At 45.0% G+C, this 23961-nt stretch overlaps 1 protein-coding gene across 8 annotated transcripts in view; it reads right to left on the bottom strand.

The window, feature by feature from the left end:
• Window positions 1-23961, bottom strand: part of dab1a (DAB adaptor protein 1a) — a 230595-nt gene that overhangs the window by 26671 nt on the left and 179963 nt on the right. For 5 of the 8 annotated variants that reach the window (XM_061778678.1, XM_061778677.1, XM_061778675.1 and 2 more), the window contains 6 exons: window positions 17084-17223; window positions 14365-14463; window positions 6620-6751; window positions 3307-3426; window positions 2017-2055; window positions 1638-1700 (listed from right to left, as the gene is read on the bottom strand). In XM_061778678.1, the coding sequence (XP_061634662.1) occupies window positions 1638-1700; window positions 2017-2055; window positions 3307-3426; window positions 6620-6751; window positions 14365-14463; window positions 17084-17223 (593 nt within the window). The remainder of the gene's footprint in view (window positions 1-1637; window positions 1701-2016; window positions 2056-3306; window positions 3427-6619; window positions 6752-14364; window positions 14464-17083; window positions 17224-23961) is intronic. The other 3 variants (XM_061778681.1, XM_061778679.1, XM_061778680.1) reach the window with 2 other exon arrangements.

Consider the following 23961-nt stretch of genomic DNA (forward strand, 5'->3'; position numbering starts at 1 on the left):
ATTACAACATTAATAATCAGCTAAAATGATCCCTATAGATAATTCAACGTTTGACGTGTCAGGCATGAAAGAAAAAAAAAATCAATGGGGGAGGTTTTGAGGCTCAGTCAAGCATTTTCCTGATTTAAAAAAATAGTTAAAGTAAATGTAAAATAAAAACAGAATTTTCACTACAAAACACAATTTATGTGAACAAACTAAAAAGAGCTTCCACATCCACAGACTCACAGAGATGTGACACTGAGCCGAGGGCGGGTTGAGGCCGTGTAATATTTGAAAGCGAGTGTGGAAGCAGCTTTAAAAAAATAATTGGAACAAATCCAAAGTATCTGGCCGCTGTAAGAGGCCTACCAGAGAGACACCATGTCCTCATCTCAATCATGCAAGTGCAGATATGTGGGGTAATGAACCAAAATATGCACAAATCCCCACAGTTTGGCTTGAAAACTCTATTAGGGTGGAATCGCAGCTATGGCGGCATTCCCTGTGCGGAACTGTGTGCTAAATGGATGTGTGTAGCACACTCCGTCATGTTTATTTCCAGAAGCAGCCATCTTTATTCATACTGCTACAAGCGGCCTCACGTTTGTGTCGTGCACACCCGCTGTCTTAATTTCAATCCATTTTATTAAAAGATCAAACGAGTCTGGTGATTAATCTTTCTTTTCTTTCATCTCCCCGGGAGAAGAGGATGAGGAGGGGTGTCGGGCAGCGGGTGGGGGCGGGTCCCGCCTTCCGCCTTCCGCACCGGCCAGGAATAACCTCAGCATCCGCGCCCCCCCCCCCCTTTCCCGCCCCTTGGAGGGCTACACAGGCCTCCTGGGGTGGTGTAGATTGCGTGTTTGTCCTTTTCATTAAAAACACTTTTTTTTTTTTTTTTTTACAGTATTTCCCTGTTATATCATGATGTATCTACCGCAGCAATACTACATCACATTATTTTTTTGGGGGGGATTTCACACCCCAAAAATACGTTTCCAGATATTAACCTTAAGTCAGACTTTGCTGGCCGTTGTCAAGTCATTCCAATACAGAACTATATTTCTAATTTCATTTGTACCTGTGCCTAGAAAGCCAAGTGTGGAGAGTCTCTGTCACTGAAATCCACAGGAGCAATCAGTGAATGGGGCGGTCGATCATTGCCAACAGCCTCTCAAAACATCCAGTCTCTCCTTATTCTCGCCTGTTTCCTCCATTTGTGGCAATCCGCTTGTTCCTTGACAATCGCACCATGTTTTTGTGGTACAATGAAAAATAATACAGTACAGTATACTGTGCGTGGAGGCTCAAAACCTGACACAGCGTCGCACTACTTCCGTTATTCCGCTGTACCATGCTCAATGTAGTTACAGTATTTTTATGCTTGCACATTTTTGTGTTCAACTACGTTTACAATGTATTTAAAAAGTGTGTTTGAATGAGTTTAAAGGGTTTAAACCTTCTTTATTTGGACTCTCCGTATTGTGGATTTTCACCTATTGCAGGTGGGTCGCCCGCCATGAACGAGGGTTCACATTATTTCCTATGTCTCCTTTTGTATGTTAAGCATAATATTAAACATTCTCGCCGTCTGACTGCCCAACAACGATGAGCTGAAGTAATTTTATTTTGGTTTTCTTTTTTCAATGCGAGTATACCTGATAAATGCTCTCGTCTGATTGGTCGCGGATGGGCTCGTGTCCGGCCTCAAACACAATGTACTACGGCGCCAGAAGCACAGGGAAGAGATAGGGAGGGAGGGGAAAAAAAAGAAGAAGTGGAAGAAGTCGAGAGAAAAGTCAAACAGCATTTTTGGGAAAATCAGCTTATCATGCACTCCACAAACATGCACATTATGTGGATATTTGAACCCAGATATAGTTCCATTAGTAGTGAGCGAGGGGCTGTCTCCCCACACAGTGCGCACCCACACACACACACACACACATACACATACACATACACATACGCACGAACAGATAGGAGCAAGCCAAAAGGTGGTGAAGCGGGGGAGTGAAGCAAGGCTGGCGAGGTTACCTGGTAGACCGGGTCCTCCAGATCTTCCTCCAGTATCGTCTGCGGACGAGCGGAGCCAAGAAGAAAAAGGAAAGAGGCATAAAGGGTTAAAGGCGGAGGAGCAAGAGAGCGTAGGCGGGAAGCACAAGCAAAAAGAAAAAAAAACTAAGAGAAAGAAAGAAAGCATCGTTGGCTTCCCATCATTCGGTAATTTGGCAATCGTCAGGCAGGGGGAAGAGAAAGCACAATAGGCAGACGTCGCTACTGGTGAGACCTTTTTTTTGCGGGGTACAAGCATCCTGATTTGTAACTGCTGATCTGAAGCGATCTTTAAATGTCCGAGGAAAATATCTTTTTGCTCTTTTAGTGATTTTTTTTTTTCTTTTTCCCAGACATCCAACAATCGGGCCTTTGCGGGGAAAAAGGCTCCACTTAGGCCCGATTATCCGTATGCATGTGCCTCGCTTAAGTAGATCGCGGTTGCAAGTTCTCCTCCTTGTCTTTCTATGGTGGTGAATGACCTGTAAGACGCGTTATAGAAACACTCAACACAACCTGTTGCTCCTCTATTTGGGTCCGGCTGCTTCAGCGAGCTTCCCGATTGGCTACCGCTCTGTTTCACATCACAATCACGGAGCTGTAAATCGTAGCTATTGAACATGTGTAACATTTACGAATGGCGGCCCCGACTGTTTTCAGAGCAGGTTGTGGAGGGGAAAAATAATCACTCTTAACACATGCCACTACTCAGGATAATCCCACATGATAATAACCTTTGAGAGCACAGGTGTCAAACCCGCGGCTCGGGGGCTAGCTCCGCGCCGTCACACTTCACGTGGCCCGCGAAAGCAAATCATGTGCGTCGACTTCTTGTTTCTTGCTCAAATACCAAAATTGCAAAAAACCTTTTCCTAAGGTTGAGATATTGCAAGCATTTTTTTTGTTACCAATCAACCTTTCAAAATAAGCTGACTAATCGTTGAACAAAAAACATTTCTTTTTACTAAATTCTCATTTCAAAAGTAGATATCCATCAATCTTTTGTGTATATGTAATAATATGAGGCGATCATACATTTATATGGGTTCATGGTCAGGAAACCATAAGTGCGATGCGGCCCGCGACAAAAATGAGTTTGACACCCCTGTTTTAAAGACATCCAATAATTAGGCGTTTGCGGACTTTGATGGAAAAAGGTGAGAAACAAAAATGCTCAAGTTAGGCTGTCATTCTGTTTTGCGTCACAGTCACAGAGTTTGCGACTCGGCCCAACTCGGTGCTGACAACACCAGCAAGGCTTGACGGATGTACCTGGTAGACGGCCTGCTCGCACTGTTTGTCCTTCTGGGCCTTCTTCTCCATCTCCTCGCGCTGCTTTATCTCGTAGATGAGCTGGAACAAGTCCCGCAGGTCCAGGATCACGGGTTCAGCCTGAGGAGGGTGGCGGCAAGCAAGTTCATCTCCAATAAACGCGCACGCACATATGCACACACAAACAATGCTACATACACACGCACGCTCCCTCACACGCACACACAAACAAACGCAAACACGCACACACAACTATGGCACCACAAGCCAAAAATTAAGCACCTTGTTGAAGGCAACAACTTTTGTTTGCATGTCTGATTGTGACTTAGTGCTGCTTGTACTTTCTCACTGTCAGACAAAGCCACTGACTGTCAGACTGAATTATTCCCACAAAGCGCTGCTGCCAGCGAGAGGCACACCGGCAAACAAAGACATACACCGGCGGCGCTACCAGCTCCAGCACTTTCTTCCTCATCCCGCCGCCACTCCGACCGACACGTACGGCGGCGGACGGACGGATGGCCGCCTCCTAGCAGCTTGGTGGAAAAAGTACTCACACTTTGTACTTCTACTGAACTTTAATAATGGTACCTTAACCTACCAGTTTATTTTTCCCCATTAACATGAAATACCACAGCAATGTTTTCTCACGTGTTCATAATAAAGTAATGCATTGTATTGTCTAAAATAGGGTGGTCGAAATTAATGCGTTCGCGGAAAATGTTTTGAATCGCTCGATTAACACACGACTCTTCATTGGCCTTGTACTGCACTTGTCGTGTGTGTGCTTTGTTGAGTGTGCTGGTCCTGCTGTGTGCGCCTCGGCCTCTTCGGGGCAGTGTCGCGCATGCATGCATATAACACCTACACTACTTGAGTTCAATGAACAAAGAAAGTCGCGATTAAACTGACTTAAGATGACTTGTTTTTTTTTTGCAGAGTATGAAGGATATATGCCTGTGAGTATTGTTATCTTATCTGTGTTCCAATAGCGTTTGTGTGTGAATATTCGTTATTTAAGGGGATATGACTCCCGGACTTCCATGCTAACCTTTGTTAGCCTGTCAATGTGATTTTACATTGTGTGTTAGCATTAAGCTGTCTTGTATTTAAAGTTTTTTTTGTGTGTGTTTCGTTTTAAAGTAATACGGTACAATAACAGTTTTACAGTATGTGCCTATCTTTTTTTTTTTTGTTGGGATGTAATTTTTAAATGATAATAAATATATTTGCATAAGGTAAACATATGTTGATAAGGGTATTAAAACACTGAAAAATATCGTTTTATTGTACATTTAGAACAGAAGCTAAATGTGCAATTGCGATTGTTTTCATTTTGCATTTATGTGTCTCACTGTTTGTCCCGTTCAATATATGGCTAAAAGTGCATCAGCGACTGTGGCTCTCTTTGCCCACATGAATGACAGCGCCGTAATTGTGCCATATTTTTTTCACTCCACTAGTGCTTTCATCTTTTTTGGTCGTGTCTTCATGCTTGGAGGTTGAAAATAGTGACAGGCCCATTTTAACAACATAAGGAGTAGAACAATATCTGTTTGCAAATGTAGGAAATACAAGTACAGATACTCGAAAGAATCTGCTCGACTTCCCACCACTGCTCCTAGTGAGCTTCAACACTTACACTACATCGACTGTTACCGAAACAAGCGGAACAAGCCTTCGAGTACGACAAGAGTTTCAGCCCTAATCAATTATTGACCGCGAGCTTTTTGCGTAGTGCACTCGGAGTTCACAGACGGAACGCCGCCGCGCATGAAGCGCAGCTCTATTTTAGCGCCGCCGTTCCATGAGATGGTTTCTCCGCCTCGCGTCGCTCTTGACAGCCCTGGCCCGAGGGGGGGTGCGAACGTCTGCTCTTGCTGGGCCGCCGACATCGAAACATATTGTCACGCTGTCGCATTCGCCTCGCCTTTGAAAGTACAGATTTTAACCGGCTCGGCTCAGCTCCATCTCGCAGTGCCAGCGACTCCTTTCTAAAGGGGCTAAGACTCCAAATCAGATTGAAAATGGCACCATCAGTTCACAGTGAACTAGGAAGAGCTAACAAAAGGATAAAGAAACAATATGCTTCTTTGGATGAATGAATCGTTCTTTTCAGAGGCCTCAATATGCCCAAAATCTCATTTTTGCAAGTGCTTGTATCCTGGTAAAAATGTTTGTATTTTATGGATCCTGAACATAATTCATTTAGTAGTGCCCAATGGGAAGTTAGGGAATAAAAAAAAAAAAATCAGCCCCCGACACTAGTTTCACTGATTGACGCGTAATTGGGCGGACATGTCTGTCATAACAAGACGTATGAAAAACTCTCTAGGATCTATGCCTGCGAATAAGCAGGAAATCTGCCACTTTGGTTTGAAGCACCACACATTGTTAGAAAGTTAGAAATAAAGTCAGCCCCTGACATCAATTTTACCAATCAATGCGTAATTAGGTAAAAATGCCTTTCATAACAGGACGCACGAAAAAGTCTCTCGGATCCATGCTTGGAACTGAACATAAAGACGGCCATTTTGGTTTGAAGCAGTGAATCCACACTCCGTGTCGCTCGCTAGAAAGTCAGTCAGCCCCTGAGACCAGTTTCACTGATCGACTGATCGAATTTTTAAAAAACGTAGCGTTAATTTAAAGAGGCTCAACTTATCTTTTTATTATTGGATTATCTTTGTAAGTGTCACACACACTGCAAAATGTATGAGAACAAAACTGTAATTTCGAAGGCTACGAAGGTGTAAATGACACGTGCAGGTCAAGCGATGGCTGGTCACAACCTTCGAATAAAAGTAAGCTTATAATGGCGAGGTTTCCTCAGGCACACGTCGGGTAAATGCCAGCTAAGGCTGACCGATGGCACTTCGACGGGTTCGCCTTCGGTGACAACCAATTTTGTGATCTCTGATCTATGTCGCAATAAGGTGTGCAAGTGTGACTGCGCTGTTTGTGTCGCCGCGAGTCAAAGAGCAGCGCCCGGGAGGATGGATGTGCCATTGGAGCCGGTGACACACACTCAAACACCCATCGACTCAGCATGGGGAATCGATACGGCGACAGAGAGAACCAGCTGGATGCAAACGGAGCACAACAACAGGTTCGAAAAAGGCCAAAGAATTGGTGCCGGATTGAACACAAAGCTCCACAAACTCAACGGCGGCTTGATAAACAGCACGACGGGACACGAGCTGCTGTGCAAAGGTCCTTGTCTAAATGTCAAGAGGTCTGCGGCGTTGAGAAAGGACACTCATACAAAATACATGAAGCCTGTGGAGCGGCCTGAAAATATCCAAATACTGACCGACTGTGCGGTTTTGATGGCCACGAAGCGGTGGTTGCCTTCCTTCCCGCAGACGTAGCCAAACGCTCTGTGGTCCGTGATGTCCTTGGCGATGTAGGAGATCTCGTGGACGGCATGATGGTGTTGCAGGACCTGAAGGGAAGACCCACACCGATGCTTTCATTAGGTCTTGATGGCTTTACTGGACCACCTGAACTACGTATACTGGAGTGGAACATATTCATAGCAAAAGGGTGGATGAAAATCAGGAAAAGCAATCTGCATTTACAAAACATAATTAAATACAATGTGAAGAAATAAACCGTTTTTGCCACATTTTATGCTTCAATTTGACAGATGTTGTGCTGGTCCTTGATCGCGGGGAATACGTTCAAGACCCGCACGCAACAGGTCAAAATCTGTGATAAGGAGAGACCATGTAATAATAGTTTTAGCCCTTCAACACGCTGAAACCACATTTAAACTTAATTAAACACACTCTTTATACACAAATAAAAAATGCTAAATCCGGCACAGTAGATAGAACGCTGTTGTCTAATGCAATTTTGGTGATTCTGATTGAGGTGGAGGCAAACAGATATACAAGCTCATTGGACCTGTGTGGTGGCTCAGACGTATTTCATTCATAAATATATGAAACGCGGGCATCGAACTCTCTGAATACATTGAATGCATTGTTATAAGGTCATCATTATCATATTTTTCAAATCCTCCCACTGGCCACCTTTACATCATCCGCCCGTGGAGGTTTGCTTGCAGTTTCTTATAAATATACTTTGTGTGCTTCGATAAATCAGTTTCTTCTTCAACCACGTCAAAGATGATCAGTGCGCCACTCGCGCCACTCATTTAAAGGGAATGAGAGGAGCCGCTATTGATTGGACAGGATGGAGGTCGGCTGTGAACACGCCCACACCAGCCCAGACATCCCAGTTTTAAGTGGGCTTCCTGATGGAGGTCCACAAAATTACCAACATTGGGTCTAACCTGTCTCCTAGCAGAGTTGCGCCACGCGCAGCGCTGGATTTATGCCAGTCAAGAAATTAGAGGCCCCAGAATCATAGCGGGCCACTGTGGCCTCTTCATTGTTGTCTGGGTAGGGGGCACCACGCTAGTGTTGCCAATGGCAGATGGCAGGGTTATTGTTTTTGGGAAGTGTCAAGGGGGCGTATCAGTGACAATCACAGTTCGGCAAGCTGTCGACTTGATCGCTTCATTTGTGCCCATGTGACAAAAAACACAACACACAAGTGCTGGACGTCAGACTAAAATGTGTGTGCGTGTCTGTTGTTGTTGTCTGTGCCAGGTGCATGCTGGGAGCAAACAGACACACACACAAACCTGCGACGGAGAGGTAATCCTTAATGAGTCATTCATAATTAATAATTAGACTAATGATCATCATCGTTCCCCCCCGATTGACCTGAAAATGGCAGCCAAGGCGGGACACACAATACAAAGTGGTTATTGAATTATCTCTAGGAATGCATGTGTGTGTGTGTGTGTGTGTGTTTGTGTGTGAGTGGGTGACAGAGTGCACAGAACAGCTTGAGGGGGGCAGCGGCCTCTCCAAATTCAAATTGATTTTGCGTCTGGAAAGCCAAAATCGCGACAATCACCTCTGGACTGAGATTGATTGATAAACTGCACAAGTGGCAGCACCCTCATAAAAACAAAACCCCCCAAAAAACTTTTGCAAGGTGTTACACTGAGGGCATTGAAACTTTTTCTTAATGCTTTACTGATGGGTAATGACAACAAGACATAACAGTATGACTCCGAGATCGGAATATAAACCCAATAAACAGAAACGGACGCAGCTGCAATTAGCTAAAATCCTAGAGTAATTGACGACCCCGCCTAAAAATGTTTAGAATTGCCTATAAATGCCACAAGGTGGCGTCAAAATACAACTTTGGTCTAAATTAAGCTCCTCGTTGCACTTCTACGTAGTTCCTTGGCACCAGATGCTGGCAAAGCATGACTCTTGAACTTACTTCAACAGAGTTCCTTGCCACTAAGAAATGTGTGGGGGTTCATTGTTGTAGATATAGCGGATTTAACGGTACATGTATTGGTGTTCAGAGTTGCCACACGGGACATATTAGCGAAGAAACAGGATGTGCAAATCTCTCGCATTCCAGCTGCTTAAAAACATCCAACGCAGATCAGCCTCTGGCTCGCCAAAGTCACTTGCAACAATATACTTTTTGCTCTATGTCAAACACTTAAAATGGCATCATGCAAACATATAATGACAATAATTTAAAAAAAAATAACATACTGTATTTCAGACTGTTCAAACTGTGACATTTGTCAGGGTTTTCTAAATAGATGATAAACAATTTATGTTACACTTTCCTAAAAAGAAAAGATTTGTGCTCATGGGGCATTTTAAATACCTTTAAATGTGTTCCTGTGTTGATGTACAATACACATCCAAAACTACTGTCCATTACTACTTGAAATACATATTTAATGAGATCGTATGGTGCTATGAACAAAGACAACAATATACGTAACGTGCATCTATTGTAACAATTTGCTGCCAGAGAATGAATCACTTGTAGGCCGCCCTTATCCCCACCTTGAAAAAAAGCAATTATTTAAACAACAACAGCACAAATATTTGATGTGCCTGTTGGGGGAAATCAATAGGGCCATTGCTAGAACCCTGACAGCAAAGATGTTTATGCTTGTACAAAGACAACTAGACTATTTGGAAAGGGGGCGGGGCATTGAAAATAGTGACTTGAATTGCTCTGAAAATAACACTAATATTGACCAATATGACCAGGCTTTTAACCCATTCAAAATCAATAGGTTTCTTGCTTTGATCCAGTGTAGTGGCTCCAAATTTCTGTCACTAGGCCTGAACAATAACATTATTCATGAGCAATTAAATGAACGTTGCGGCTGTCAGTCAAGTTCCTTGTGTTTTTATTCACGCTTGTATGGTCTGATTAGCTCACGTGTAGATGTTTTGTTGGGTCATTTAAGTGTCTCAAAACATTGTTTGCTGCCAAGAGAAAAGATGAGCTTCTTTCCCCCGACAGACTGACAGTGACAACGAAGAACCTTCACACAAACACAAAGTCAATTGAGAGCCATGTCTCGTTTTCCCTCCTGGCGAACGCTCCCTGTGTCTCTGTATCCCCCCCCCCCCAAAATGATAACAAAGCTTCTGATGACAAATTAGTGTAGCGTAGACAACCCTGCCAGTACAAGTCAAAGGCTTCTACATTATTGTTGTCTACACACAAACAGGTAAAGGTGGTTTCACCGTGTAAAGTCATTTTTAAAATAACAGAACCAATACAAACAAGACTTACTTCGTTTAACCTTTACATTCCAAATTCATTCAGAGTACGACCATTTTTTTTTCTTGGTGCAAGTCAGGTCTGATGAAGGTAGGCATGTGTATGCTGTCTATAAACTGAAATGAAAGCGAGAATTTAATTACTGATTAATCACTGCCACAAGTCGGCGTCTCAGGAGGGGGAAGCAGTGCACCATTACCACTGTGTATAGTGGGGATGGGGCGCTGACCTCGACTCGGGACGTTGTGAGCCGGTGGGCAGAATACTTCGAAGACCTCCTCAATTCCGCCGACACGCCTTCCCATGAGGAAGCAGAGTCTGGGGTCTCTCCTATCTCTAGGGTTGAGGTCACCGAGGTGGTTAAAAAGCTCCTTGGTGGAAAGGCCCCGGGGTTGGATGAGATTCGCCCGGAGTTCCTAAGGGCTCTGGATGGTGAAGGACTGTCCTGGTTGACACGCCTCTGCAACATCGTGTGGACATCGGGGACAGTGCCTCTGGATTGGCAGACTGGGGTGGTGGTCCCCCTTTTTAAGAAGGGGGACCAGAGGGTGTGTTCCAACTAAAAGGGTATCACACTCCTCAGCCTCCGTGGTAAGGTCTATTCAGGGGTGCTGGAGAGGAGGGTCCGTTGGGAAGTCGAATCTCAGATTTAGGAGGAGCAGTGTGGATTTCGTCCTGGCCGTGGAACAGTGGACTAGCTCTTCACCCTCGGCAGGGTCCTTGAGGGTGCGTGGGAGTCCGCCCATGTGTTTTGTGGACTTGGAGAAGGCGTTCGACAGTGTCCCTCGAGGGGTCGTGTGGGGAGTGCTTCTGGAGTATGGGGTACCGAACCCCCTGATATGGGCTGTTCGATCCCTGTACGACCGGTGTAAGAGTTTGGTCCGCATTGCCGGCAGTAAGTCGGACTCATCTCCGGTGAGGGTTGGACTCTGATTCTGTTCATAACTTGTATGGACAGAATTTCTAGGCGCAGCTGAGGCGTAGAGGGGCTCCGGTTTGGCGGCCTCAGTATTGCATCTCTGCTTTTTGCAGATGTTGTGATTCTTCATCAGGTTGTGATATCCAACTTTCACTGGAGCGGTTCGCACCCGAGTGTGCAGCGGCTGGGATGAGAATCGGCACCTCCAAATCTGAGACCATGGTCCTCGGTCGGAAAACGGTGGAGTGCCCTCTCCAGGTCGGGGATGAGATCCTGCCCCAAGTGGAGGAGTTCAAATATCTTGGGGTCTTGTTCACGAGTGAGGGAAGAATGGCACGAGAGATGGACAGGCGGATCGGTGCAGCGTCTGCAGTAATACGGACTTGGTATCTGTTCGTTGGGAAGAAGGAGGAGCTAAGCCGGAAGGAGACGCTCTCGATTTACTGGTCTGTGGGTCATGACCGAAAGAACAAGATCCCAGATACAAGCAGCCCAAATGAGTTTCCTCCGCAGGGTGTCCGGGCTCTAACTCTTAGAGATAGGGTGAGAAGCTCGGTCATCCGGGAGGGGCTCGGAGTAGAGCTCCTCCACATTGAGAGGATGAGGTGGTTCGGGCATCTGTTTAGGTTGCTTCCAGGACGCCTCCCTGGTGAGGTGTTCCGGGGATGTCCCAGGACACGCTGGAGAGACTACGTCTCTCGGCTTGGCTGGGACCGCCTCGGGATCCCCTTGGGAGAGCTGGAGGAAGTGGCTACGGAGAGGAAAGTCTGGGCTTCCCTGCTAAAGCCACTGCCCCCGCGACCCGACCTCGGGTACGCGGAAGAAAATGGATGGATGGATGGATCACTGCCAGCCCTCCCAGTTAACATGGATATTCGACTTCTAAAGCCGTCAATGGCAGTGAATGTGTTAAGAAAAATGGTCAAAGGTTGGATTTTATGAACCTTGTCTAAACTTTCAGGGACTGTTGCTTTATATCAGGGGTGTCAAACTCAAATTCACATTGGGCCAAAATTATTAATTGGGATAAAGTTGTGGGCCAAACTCATTATTTATTGAAAATTGACTGCATGTTTTCCCTTCTTATTTCAATAGATACCACTCTTTTGTTGTCATCTGTAGCTTTTGGAGTTCCTTTTAAATGGAAATCGTCTTTCCATAGATTCCATGCCTTGGAGTAGAAAAAGTGCGTTTAAAAAAAAAAAAAAACATTCATTCACGCTATGTGTTATAGTCTTGTGTTCCAGCCACATTGCCTCAAATCACATGACAAGCAGATCTGTCCTTTACATTCATGAACAGATAATCTGCCTCCCTCCTGTCTTGAAAGCTCCTCTTTTTTCATCTTTCATTTTGGCCATTTTTGGGAAGGGGAGGTGTACATTTGTCAAAGGACACTGTCTGCTAGCATGGATGCTAATCACTGCAACAAAAAAGAAGCGGTGAGGCGCTTGTTGGTCTCAACTGATGTACCAACACACGAGCAAAGCTCGCATTTGTATTATTAGCTGTATCTACAGTATTTTTACATTCAGATTATTTTTGTAAACCTCATTTACTAATTTTCCCCCAAAAGTTTGCCAAGCCCTTACCTAGCGCGTACAATTGCCACAATTATTACAACGGAACAGGACGTTTCTTGGGCGTTTCCAATAAGTGTGCACGTGTCTGAAAGCGAGCTCGAGAAAGAGGAACATGCCCTCTGTTAAGATTAATGTCTCCTCTCTTCTTCCCCTCCATCTCAAGCGCCACCCTTCCTCCGCTCCGGACGACCTTCCCTCCTTCGGTCCCTCCTTCGGGAGCGAGCGGCCATCCATCCTGTCGCCCGAGCCCGCGCGTCCATCCGCCCATCCTGCTGAGTGATGCGCGGGCCGGGAATGAGACTGTCAAGAACCCTGAACCTCAGCAGAGTCATTCCGGCTGTCTCTCTCTCTCTCTGGCTATCCATTAGGACTGATAGTGAGGACAGCATATCGCTATAGTTAATATTAATGTGTGGAGACAGAGGACAAAGTCTCCCTATGGGGAGCTTTACTTTGACATATGCTTTCCTATTCCCCACCCGTCCCTCTGACTCGCTCCGCCTTGTGTCTTTATTTCATCGTCCCTCCGTCTTGGGTCTGAGACAAAGACTGACGACGGACATAAAAAGAGGCATGACGAACGACGCTGCCGGCGGGATGAGCTCGGTCGAGTGAAATACGGCCGCCACGCGGGAGGCCACCGGTCACCGGCGCCGCGCCTCTGAGTTACGGCTGAATACGCGCCATCGAGGTGTAAATCTCGGGGCTCAGCGCCTGGGCTAATAAAAGCGGGTGCGAGCAGGGCAGCCGGCTTCAAATTGCCGCTTGCCCCCATTCGCGGTCATTGGGATAAAGTGAGGCGGCTCACGGTGAATATATTTACAGGACATTCGGCAACACATGCTAACGATGCACTTTGTTGTCAAATTACATATAGTGAACCAAACGAACCCGTCCAATAGAACAGTGGTCCTCAACCGCTGGGCCGCGGACCCGTACCGTGCCGCACAGAAAGACAGATCCAAAAAAATATTTGAGTGATCATCAGTCAGTCAGAAGGAAGTTTTATTGTGAAAATCAGGTGCCTGTGCCTCTGTCAAAACACTCAATTCGTCAATGTAGAACGGGGGGAAAAAAAGGAAGCCCACAAGCTACAAAAATGAAGACCCCCCCCCACCCTAAAAAAAAATAAATATATATATATGTATTAATATATATATATTAATACTCCCGTTTCCTCCCACATCCCAAAAACATGCGTGGTAGGTTAACTGAAGAGTCTAAATTGTCCATAGGTGTGAATGTGAATTGTTGTCTGTTTATATGTGCCCTGCGATTGGCTGGCAACCGGTTCAGTACCCCGCCTCTAGCAGCCCGCAACGCTCGTGAGGATAAGCGGTATGGAAAATGGATGGATGGCTGGATGGGTGCGCGGCGCGGCGCAAAAAACGGTTGCCTGCAGTAGAACCTCAACCTCAATTTGTCTGGATTGAAAAACCAAATTTCACCATCGGAACAACAGAAGGCAAACTCATAAAACATTTCGATGACAGGTGAGCTATTCCTGAGGTTTAGGATGTTAACGATAACATGCTTAGAAAGTATTTTTGTATTGATTTTTCAGTAATGTCATTCGTATCAGGAGGAAGCCCCAACTGACAACTGAGAGTGATCTTGACCGACTACAAACGCAGCGCGGGGAGGATAATAAGCAAACAAAAGTTGAACCAATACAAACAAGACCATTTTTTTTATTTTTTTGGGCGTTGAGCGAGACAATGGGACAGCCATGTTCTCTCATCTACTGAGGGCCTTGTTCTCAGGGTTTCAATTAGGCTCTCCTGATTTCCCACAGGGGGCACCCTCCGCAGCCCCCGCCTCGCTCACCCAGCGATGGCTCATTAATGGTGGAAAAACACAATGCTGCATGTTAGCCTACCCATTAACAAACACACACAAAGATAGAGGGAGCAGTTTGCTTACCCCTGACTTCTCATCAAAGATCTTGATCCCGCCAAAAGAAACAGTCAGGAAGACTTTCTGCTTGTGTTCGCCTTTGGACCGCGCCGCAGCAGCGATACCCTGAGGGAAGAACATTGGCAAATACAACAAAAAATGGATTCAAACAGCAGCGCAACATGCTTGACATGTACTTGACATCAATTAAGGGATGATCCTACGGTCTTACGGAATAATGATCAAGAAAACAAACAGTAAGAACACACAAATGAAGATGTTTTGAGCCATTTTATTCCAAGAGGAAATTGTATTGAAACAATCTTCTCAAATACCTCTGACAATTAAGCGGTTAAGTGCCTTGTTTAAACGCTATTAAAAAGGCTTGGAACTCAAAGCAATTCAAATAACAAAATAGCAGCAATGCTATGGGAAAGTAGTCAGTGAGTGGATCAGTCAAGCCGTGCAGTTTGACGGCTTATTTGATGACATTCAATTGTTAAACATTCAAAATCTTATTATTATTATTATTTTTTTTTTAATGAACGTGTTTACATCGAAGTTTGGCGAAAAAGGACTTTTTTTTCAAAAGGAGGTCGAGAGACAAAAACATTTATTTCTATGATTTCAACTAAAAGCACGGAAAATACATACTGGAAAAATTCAGTTTCAAAACTCGTTTAGTATCAGGAGGAATTAAGCAAATCCCAAAAATGAAAAACAAACAAAAGCAAAACTTGTTTGAAAGAATGTCTTTGTCTTTGCTATTTCTGTGGGTGGTTGTGGGGGTGAGGGCGGGCGGGATCAGTTAAAATCAGAAATCCGATTTTGTTTTAAGGTCATATTACCCAGGCCTACCATCACATATTCGGCACTCACATGTTCTGTAAAGTAAAAGTTGACAGGTGGAGTTGTCCAAAGACTCAAAGGCATACAAAAATCAATCGTGAGTGCCGAAATCAGGCTGGACAGCTGTGGGCTGAAGTTCATTTGCAACGCCTCGTGAAAACATAACCCGTCGCATTGGCTCGCAATGACACATTGATGATGAATAAACGCCCAGACTGCACCTGCGAGGGTGAGACGTTCACCTGGGCCGCATTTGCTTGCCACGGAGGAGGGAGGAGCAGCTCGCGTGAACGAAGAGGCGAAGGAGATCAGAGAAAAGCTCTTGATGGATTTGCCGTAGCCGTAAATGAGGAGGAGGGAAGGCGTTTGATCAATGAGCTGTCGCTCCTCTCCTCGGCCCTTCGTCACCTTCAGCTGAAATGCACCCCCCCCGCCCCCCTCAATTCAGATACCTCCTGTAGGACAATAAATAATGAATCGGGCTCTTCCGACTTCCAACTCTTGAAGTCGTTGTGGCGAAACGCACTTTTCAGATTATTGCGTTTGGCGATGTGTCTTTGGGTAGTGTGTGAACGGCTGCCTGCGTTCAAATGCTTTTGCAGAGATCTGTCAATCCCAGGGGATTACGATCCGGACCCACCCGCAAAAGGTGAAAATCTACAACATAAAGAGACCGTCAAAAAAAAAAAAAGTAAAATCTACTTCTCCCTCATGCTTTAAACACATTTATATCTATTAAAACACACTTTCTAAAGTACAGCATTCCCTAACACGTTCTCACTCTCCAGTCTACTGTTATGTGTACACCTACTGGTGAGATGGCAAGAGCCAGTCGGCTGAGCGATGCGGAGGCGAGAGAGAGAGAGAGAGAGAGCGAGAGTCAAAGACAGACTAGAACAAGTACACTCGCTGGCTAGAGCCAACGCACAGTTACACTTGCTGGCGAGATCTAGCCAGCAGTTAAAAACGCATACACTTGTTAGGCATACACTTCCCGGTGAGATGAAGAGAAACTGCCTATTGAGCCACGCAGAGACAGTCAAACTGAAAGTGGAACTTGGACACTCGCTGGCGAGATCTAGCTCACTGTTACGCACGCACTTGCCGGCGAGATCCAGCACACTGTGATTGATGCATACACTTTGGGACGAGCCAATAAGATTCAACCCAGTGCTGCGGAAAGATGTTACGTATACACTCACCGGCGAGATGGTGAGAGCGAGTCCGTCAACCTTCTCTCTAGTTGCAAAGCTCATGCTCCGCCCCCAGTCGTCACGGTAACCGAATCTGTACTCGCCAATGGCCCAGCAGTATAAGGGGCGGGATGAGAGCTGGCTCTTAAACAGTAAATGAGACAACGTCCCTCATAAGGGAGTTGATTTCAGCCGATTGCCTGTTTTTTTAAATCCCGGGAACAAAACAAACAAAACACAACGTGTCTGCTTTACGCCTCGCTTTTTGCCCGTCTATCTTCATCATCCCTCGTCTTCCTCACTCACATCTCACCCAAATTATTCCGCGGCGCGGCTTCCCTTTTCCGGCTAACTAGCCCATCTGTCTTCCTCTGCCTGTAATTGTTCCTGCCCTTGCAAATGAGACTTTCACCCCACATGCCCCTCTCTCATCCATATACCAACCACACCTCTTGATGTTCTTCTTTTCTTTTCTGAAAAACTAGACAATCACTCCAAGGCACTGTGTCAGACCCTGTAAAAATAAAACCCTCCTTTCTACAACATGCTTGTTGTTACAGCTGATTTGTTCATTTCCACAAATTCACAATAACAACGTAACAGCCTGGCACTCCGCAGTTGAGCAAATAAAGACCCCGGGTCATTATTTGAAGAATTATGATAATTTGATGATAATACAAGATGTATAGGCTGGCTGTTCTTACCTTGAGCTTCATCATGGAGTCCTGACAGAGTTTGTCTCCGCGGGCCGCGGTGACCTCGTCCAGGCCGATGAGCTTAGCCTTGTAGCGGACGCCGTCTCCCTTAAAGCGCCTGATGAGAGTCGCTTCGCTGCGATCCTGCCCTGCAAGAAACACACACACACGTACACACACTTTAAAGCCTGGCGTTCAAGGTCCTCCATCATCTTTTACCTTGGGGATAATCAATCTCACAGAGCAGAATAGACCATCACTGATCTAAGTAAAAAAAAAAAAAAAAAAAGTAATGGTAGCGATGAAGTGTGCTATCATATGAGTGACACCGATCAATACACTTGTGTTCTTGTCTCTTTGTGGACATTTTTTTCCCCTGCTCTTATACCCTCCATTGTGCGAGAATGTCAGCATTGTGCGAGTGTCGGCTATGGCGTTCCCATGTCGACCTTGTTCGCTCCTGTGCTGAATACAGAACAGAGGACGAGGAGGAGCTTTAACTCTGTGTTCATTTTTTACATAGACATCCTCACCTGGCCATTAGTTTGCAGCGGTGCGTCCTGTTTCGCCGATCATCACTGAGATGTTTCTACAGCGTCATTCATTCACTGCCACTGACGTTTATATTCGTCAACCGGAATCCACGTCGACGATCACGTGGGGTTATTCTCGGCTTGTCACGTCGATTATGAAGGGGGAAAGGCCAACAAGTTGGAAGTCGAACAAGTTTACGAACCTATATGTAGACTACAAACAGAGTATCTATCTTGCGGTAGGTAGTAGAAAGTATGTTTTGCCATTGTGAGAAAAGATGACACAGTTCATGGCGTGGATGAGGTAGGCCACGTAAAAAGCCAATGATGTTTGACTCGAGCAATGCAATGAGTTAGCGTTTCTCAAGGCACACGTCATAGTTGTATATCTGTAAATCAATTATTATTTTGCAATCAAAAGCCCTTTCTCAGTCTTGTTTTTGTTGTCTTATAATTTAAGGCGTTACAAAATCAAGAAATATTAGCATCAGAGTCGCTGTTCTGCTCGACATGTTTTGTTTAACAAAAAGCTCGTTTTGCCCACTTCATCGTCAGAAACTGGTGTTTTCGGTGAAACCAACCCGTTTTCTACTTCTAATTACTAAAGAACTGAAAAGCAAGAAACAATTTTTTTTTCCCGAGTGAAACAAGAGTTAAGTCTTTCAGTAAGTGCATATATTGTGGCATAACACAACATTCTGTGTGTCTTGAAAGATCATTTAGAATGCTCTAAAACGACCGGCAATATGGGGAACTCCCACAGATGACTTTGGATGTTGGAGCACAAACAAAGCATGAAGTCAACGGAATCGTAAGGCATTCCATTTTGAAATAAGGCTGTAACATAAGAAAATGTGGAAAAAAGTGAAGCGCTACAAATACTTTCCAGAAGCCGTATATGTAGCGTGATGCTTACAAGCTTCAGCGTAGTAAATGTCGTAACTCTCTGCGTAATAGTTTCTTCCTTAGCCTGAGGCCCTGTTAAGTAATACATAAACACTGACAGGGGGGAAACCCTTTGAATGTTTTTAATCTTCATTCCAGTCCAGTAAACGCTCTAAATCAGCAGGTAGAGCCAACGAGTGCCCACACAGTGTAATGATAATGCAGCGTCGCTCGTATAATACATCGACGCATTAGCGCCGTGACCCTCAGAAGGTCGTGCAGTGGTGGAGGCGATGAAGAGGTCCCTCTCCTCCTCTTCATCATCAAAAGCCTCGCATTGTTGCGAGTGTTGCCGGGCAACACGTTTTAGTGGCGGTAACTTTTCTGGATCCATTTGAAGGCTTTTTTCGCACATGGATACAGTGAAACACCACCTATTTGAAGTTTGCTGTTCACAAAATCACCTTGTTTTTCTTTCTTTTTTTTGTGTTCGTTCTGGAACACCCTAAAATGCCACAAGTTAACCCTGGCGAATTAGTAATTGGTGTCAAGGAAGTATGTTGAAGTGACGCATCCCGACTATCATACAAACGTTGTATGTTCGGGAGGAGCTAAATTTAGCCTGGGTTGTTAGTGCAAGTTGCAGAAAGTCTTTACCATATGTGCAAAGCCTCTGTAAACCTTTTGTTTAATGGTATTGTTTTTGTTGTTGATGAGTGTGAAATGAAAAACCGTTTTAGGATCATAGTTTGGGGTATATTTACGGTTTAAACTATTAATATAGGCATCGATGTGTTGCTTGTTGCTTTTTTGAACAAAAAAAGTTGCACAAAGGGGTTACAGAAGTTGGCAAAACTGAGTAACTTAATCGCAACGCCCTAAGTACACCCCCCCGAATCAGTATCATGTAAAAAAGCTTACCATTGCTTAATATTACAAAACTGCAAACAAAATGTATTTGGACATCACTAATTATGCCCCCTTCCCCATCTGAAAATGCCAGAATGAAATCCATCCTATATATTTTTTTTATTTGACGGACGTGCTCAACGTGAGATTAATGTCACGAAACTGCCAGCATTGACCAAAATGTTTGGGGGCATCTCTACCTATGCCCACTTCAACCTCAGAACGAAATCCCCAAAATGCATGTGTATATACACACACACACACACACACACACACACACACACATATAGTCGGCATGACGGACGACTGGTTAGCACCACAGTTCGGAGGACTGGGTTCCAAATCCCGGCCTTGCCCGTGTGGAGTTTGCATGTTCGCCCCGTGCCTGCGTGGTAGGTTGATTGAAGACTGTAAATTGCCCGTAGGTGCGAATGTGAGTGCAAATGGTTGTTTGTTTCTATGTGCTCTGCGATTGGCTGGCGACCGGTTCAGGGTGTACCCCGCTTCCCGCCCGGAGATTGCTCCAGCACGCCCGTGACCCTAGTGAGGAGAAGCGGTACAGAAAATGGATGGATGGATGGATATATAGTAACACAGTGGTAAACATGACCCTGTCCCAGCTTTTTTGGAACGTGTTGCAGCCATAAAATTCTAAGTTAATAATTATTTGCTAAATAAAATAAAAAAAACAATAAAGTTTATCAGTTTGAACATGAAATATCTTGTCTTTGTAGTCTATTCAATTAAATATAGGTTGAACATGATTTGCAAATCATTGTATTCGGTTTTTATGTTTACCACAACGTTCCAACTTCATTGGAATTGATTGGAAAAAAAGATTATTATTTTTTTCATTTTCCATTTGTATAATGTGTTCTATCAACTTGACGATTTTTTTTTTGGGGGGGGGGAATAAAATTAGCAATGTAGATGAAAAATCAGGGTAGCTAAGTACTGTACAATATGCAATTTCAGTTCCACATGGAAGACCTGTGGCATCCATCTCCATCCATTACCCATCAATGTTGCTATATTTAGCAAAGTGCAGAGGTCGAGAAAGGGGTATGTGTGTGTGTGTGTGTGTGCGCGTGTGCCAAGAGGGGGAAACTAGTCCAATCTGCTCTTATTAAATGTGTGTGACTCGTGCGACCCTGCCGAGCATCAAAAAGAACTAATGAAAGAATCTTTACTTGCATCCTTCTCCACAAACGCGCACACACACACACACACACACACACAAACACATGCGCGCACACACTGTTCGCGTCTTTGCCGTGAAAGAAACACACACGCACGCACAAAGGGAACACTGAGGGTATCTGCTAATGTGCCAGTCATGGCTGTTGCTCGACAGGGGGATGACAACACACACACACACGCACGCGCAGACACACAGGGAGGGAATGGGAGGGTGGGGGGTGGGGTGACGAGGAGGATGGATGGTGATGGATGGTTGAATGAGCAAGGCCTCCCTGGATAAATGTCACTCAGGATTAGAGCGTTATGACAGGCAGAAGCCCCTTTGACACACACACGCACACACTTGTGATCGATGGCAGGTACAGTACAGTCGGGCCCTCCTGGAAAGCCCCCGGCGTCGCCCCTGGCAACCGTAACCTTCCCGTCCGGCACTCCATCACTCTCATCTGTGAAGGCTTCTCCATCAATGTTGTCACACACACACACCTGGAATTTCTCCCATCATGCAACGGGGTCGCACCTTGTCCTCCGTGACGGTTCACCTTCGGCCTTCTCGTCAAGGTTTGGCCATCAGTTGTTCCCTTAAGGAGGCCCGGAGTCCTCATGTCAGACCCCTGATGGCAACCCCATCCAATGTTTATATCGTTCGACAGCAAGGCTTTCGAATCATGTCAAAGTCAAAAGCTAAGCAGAGCGGCAGTGTTGTTTGGGACATGTCCTATGCGATAAATGGGGTTCACTGCATCCCAAAAAGTTGGGTCACTCGTATCTCAAGGCAACACCGGATAATATATCAGCATGAGCTAAAGCCGCCCGGCAACACTGGCTAGTTGCTATCTCCCTTAGCATTACGTGTCTAGTTTCTGAGTTGTTGTAAATGTGCACCGGGGGAACGTGCTCATGTATTCTTGTTAACTTCAGCGGTCCGAGAAGAAAAAAACCAAAAACCAAAAAAAAAAACAATCACGCAGCTCGTAAACGGAAGCAAAGTGTACGCTCAATAATAGTTAATGGTCTCGCTCGTTACATTTATTAGACATTAGAGACCTGGGCCCAGTCGTCCGAGGCTACCGGCTAACAAGCAGCCAGCGCCACCGAGCTTCCTTTGTGAATCTGGGATTAGCCATGATCCGGTCTCTAGAAATGTTTTTCTGGCGGCTTGGTGTCTTGTATCCAGGAGCTCCAGATGAAACCGCAGCTGGGACGCTTCCCGAGCAACACTCGACGGCCTCGCAATTCATCCCACTCCGATGCCCGTTTGCGCGTCTGTGCGTTATTTCACCTCGCCGGAGACAAAGCGCTCTCAGAAGATCACAAAGGAAAAGATTGATTTAACGCATAAAAGCTGGCACTTGACTGACGAGACGCGTATGCAAATGTGCGACGGCGAGCGGAAAATGCGATGATAAAGTGCGACTCATCGAGTAGACAAATTGCCTCGCGCTTTTGCTGACGAGTGCGCTTTTCCTTTATAGCTGTTGTGTTTATGAAGACGCTTTGAACTACCCGTTTGTGCCATTAAGTGTTTAGATGCTCCCTTCTAAACTCTATGGCTTTTTTTTTTTTTGTAAAGGGACAAGACAGGCCAGATCATCAAAAAAATGTAATCGTTTCAAACATTTCTCTATTGGTTCAAAGCAATAAATACAATCCAGTTGTTTCTTGGACAAAATATGCCTTGGCGCTTATGAAATGTATTCTGTCAATCCTCACCTAACTCACCTAAAGATTAGGACTCCTACTGATGATCTTGAAAACCAAGGTCCAAGTTCAAAGTTCTCTCTCGACCCGTTAAAACTTTCTTCAATCTTCTTGACCTCTGAGGCGTTACTTTTTGTATTTCATATCATTTTTCATGATCCCTGTTGTCTACCAACCTTGGCCACCTGCCGCATTGACCTGGACCACACGAGTCCAGAGCCGAGTCTGTCTGCACGAGGGCGTGCGTGCACACACAAATGTGCCCTGAGGCCCGGATCAGATGCATCTGATGTCAAGGTCGCTTTTCAAGGAGCAGACAGATAGAACTTTTAACTTGTGGAGACAGTCGCCTCCAGAGAGGAGGCTGGGGCTCGTTTCTCGTCACGTGTGGCAGTACGATCGCAGTTTGACTCTCCTGTGTCCATTTGCTAAATGGAGCAACGGCTATGTTCCCAATACAGGAGCCATGTCCTTTGGAAGTTCTTGGATGATCAAAACACAGCGCGAAGGTCCTAAAAGGCTCCTTCAAATATGACATGCTACCTACATTTGTGGCCTGTCCCGAATACAAATGTCAATACAGTGTTCTCTCAATATATCACTTTTTTTATTTGTAATTTTTTTAAAGCAATTGTTTTTGTTTTAATGGCTTTTTACAGTGTACAACGGTACCTCTTACGGGTGACCCGGCTCGAGAAACGAAACGAAAATTTGAGTCGCGATCACGGTGGTGGCAGCGAACTTCACAACAAGCAGTTCGGCAAATAGGGATCAATTCTTCACAATGGAGGTCAAGTGCAATGTTTGTTGCCATTCCCAGTTAAAGTTTCCTTTAAAACGAAACAAATAACAAAGACGGAACCAAAGCACATTCAATTTATCTTACGAAAGTCCGCTAGCTTAATGCTAACAAGCGATGCAAAAGGCCATAGAAGGGCTAACAAAACTAGTATCGATGTTGCAGTGATTAGAAACCTTGAATCAATTTACATTTGAACACAATCGACAGGAAATCGAGGGAAATTTAAAGTCACACTTTCCCCTCTCATGTGACCAAACACGGACGCATACGCAGAGAGTCTGCTAACCTGTTTTCCAGCTTTTGAATTTCCGTCACATTGCCTAAAATGGCTGCGCCTTGGGTTTGCTAGAGATCGATGAATGATTCCGTTTAATTCTTTTTCCACGAACGCAATATTAACCGGAATACCGTGTTCCAAATAGTGGTGGCACGTACAACGCATTCTAGTATTCGATGTCGGCGCATCACTCAAAGGTTATCTGGTGAATGAGTTGCTGCTCCCGAGTGGATCATCTGCAGAAATGGACAAATTTGATCATATACATCTGGCTTTTCAAAATAAAAATATCACACTGATGACGTAGAATTCTAGTATGAAATTATGATACATTTGGCGTGATGGGCTTAAAGCCAAACATTACGGAAAGTGTTGTTAGTGATGCTAACTTTGTCACCACGTATAAAAGGCATGTCTTCAATCCAGCCAACTGTTTTATTGTATTTTTTACAAGTGTGCGATTAAAAATGGAGTTATCCAATTCAAATTGGGTTTCAAACAGTTATCGTACACAGAGCTGTAAGCACATTTTTGCAACAGTTCTCCTTTCTCATATTTGGAAATACTCGATAAGAAGAAG

This window comes from Phyllopteryx taeniolatus, chromosome 7, assembly GCF_024500385.1.
Source record: "Phyllopteryx taeniolatus isolate TA_2022b chromosome 7, UOR_Ptae_1.2, whole genome shotgun sequence".
NCBI classification, from domain to species: domain Eukaryota; kingdom Metazoa; phylum Chordata; class Actinopteri; order Syngnathiformes; family Syngnathidae; genus Phyllopteryx; species Phyllopteryx taeniolatus.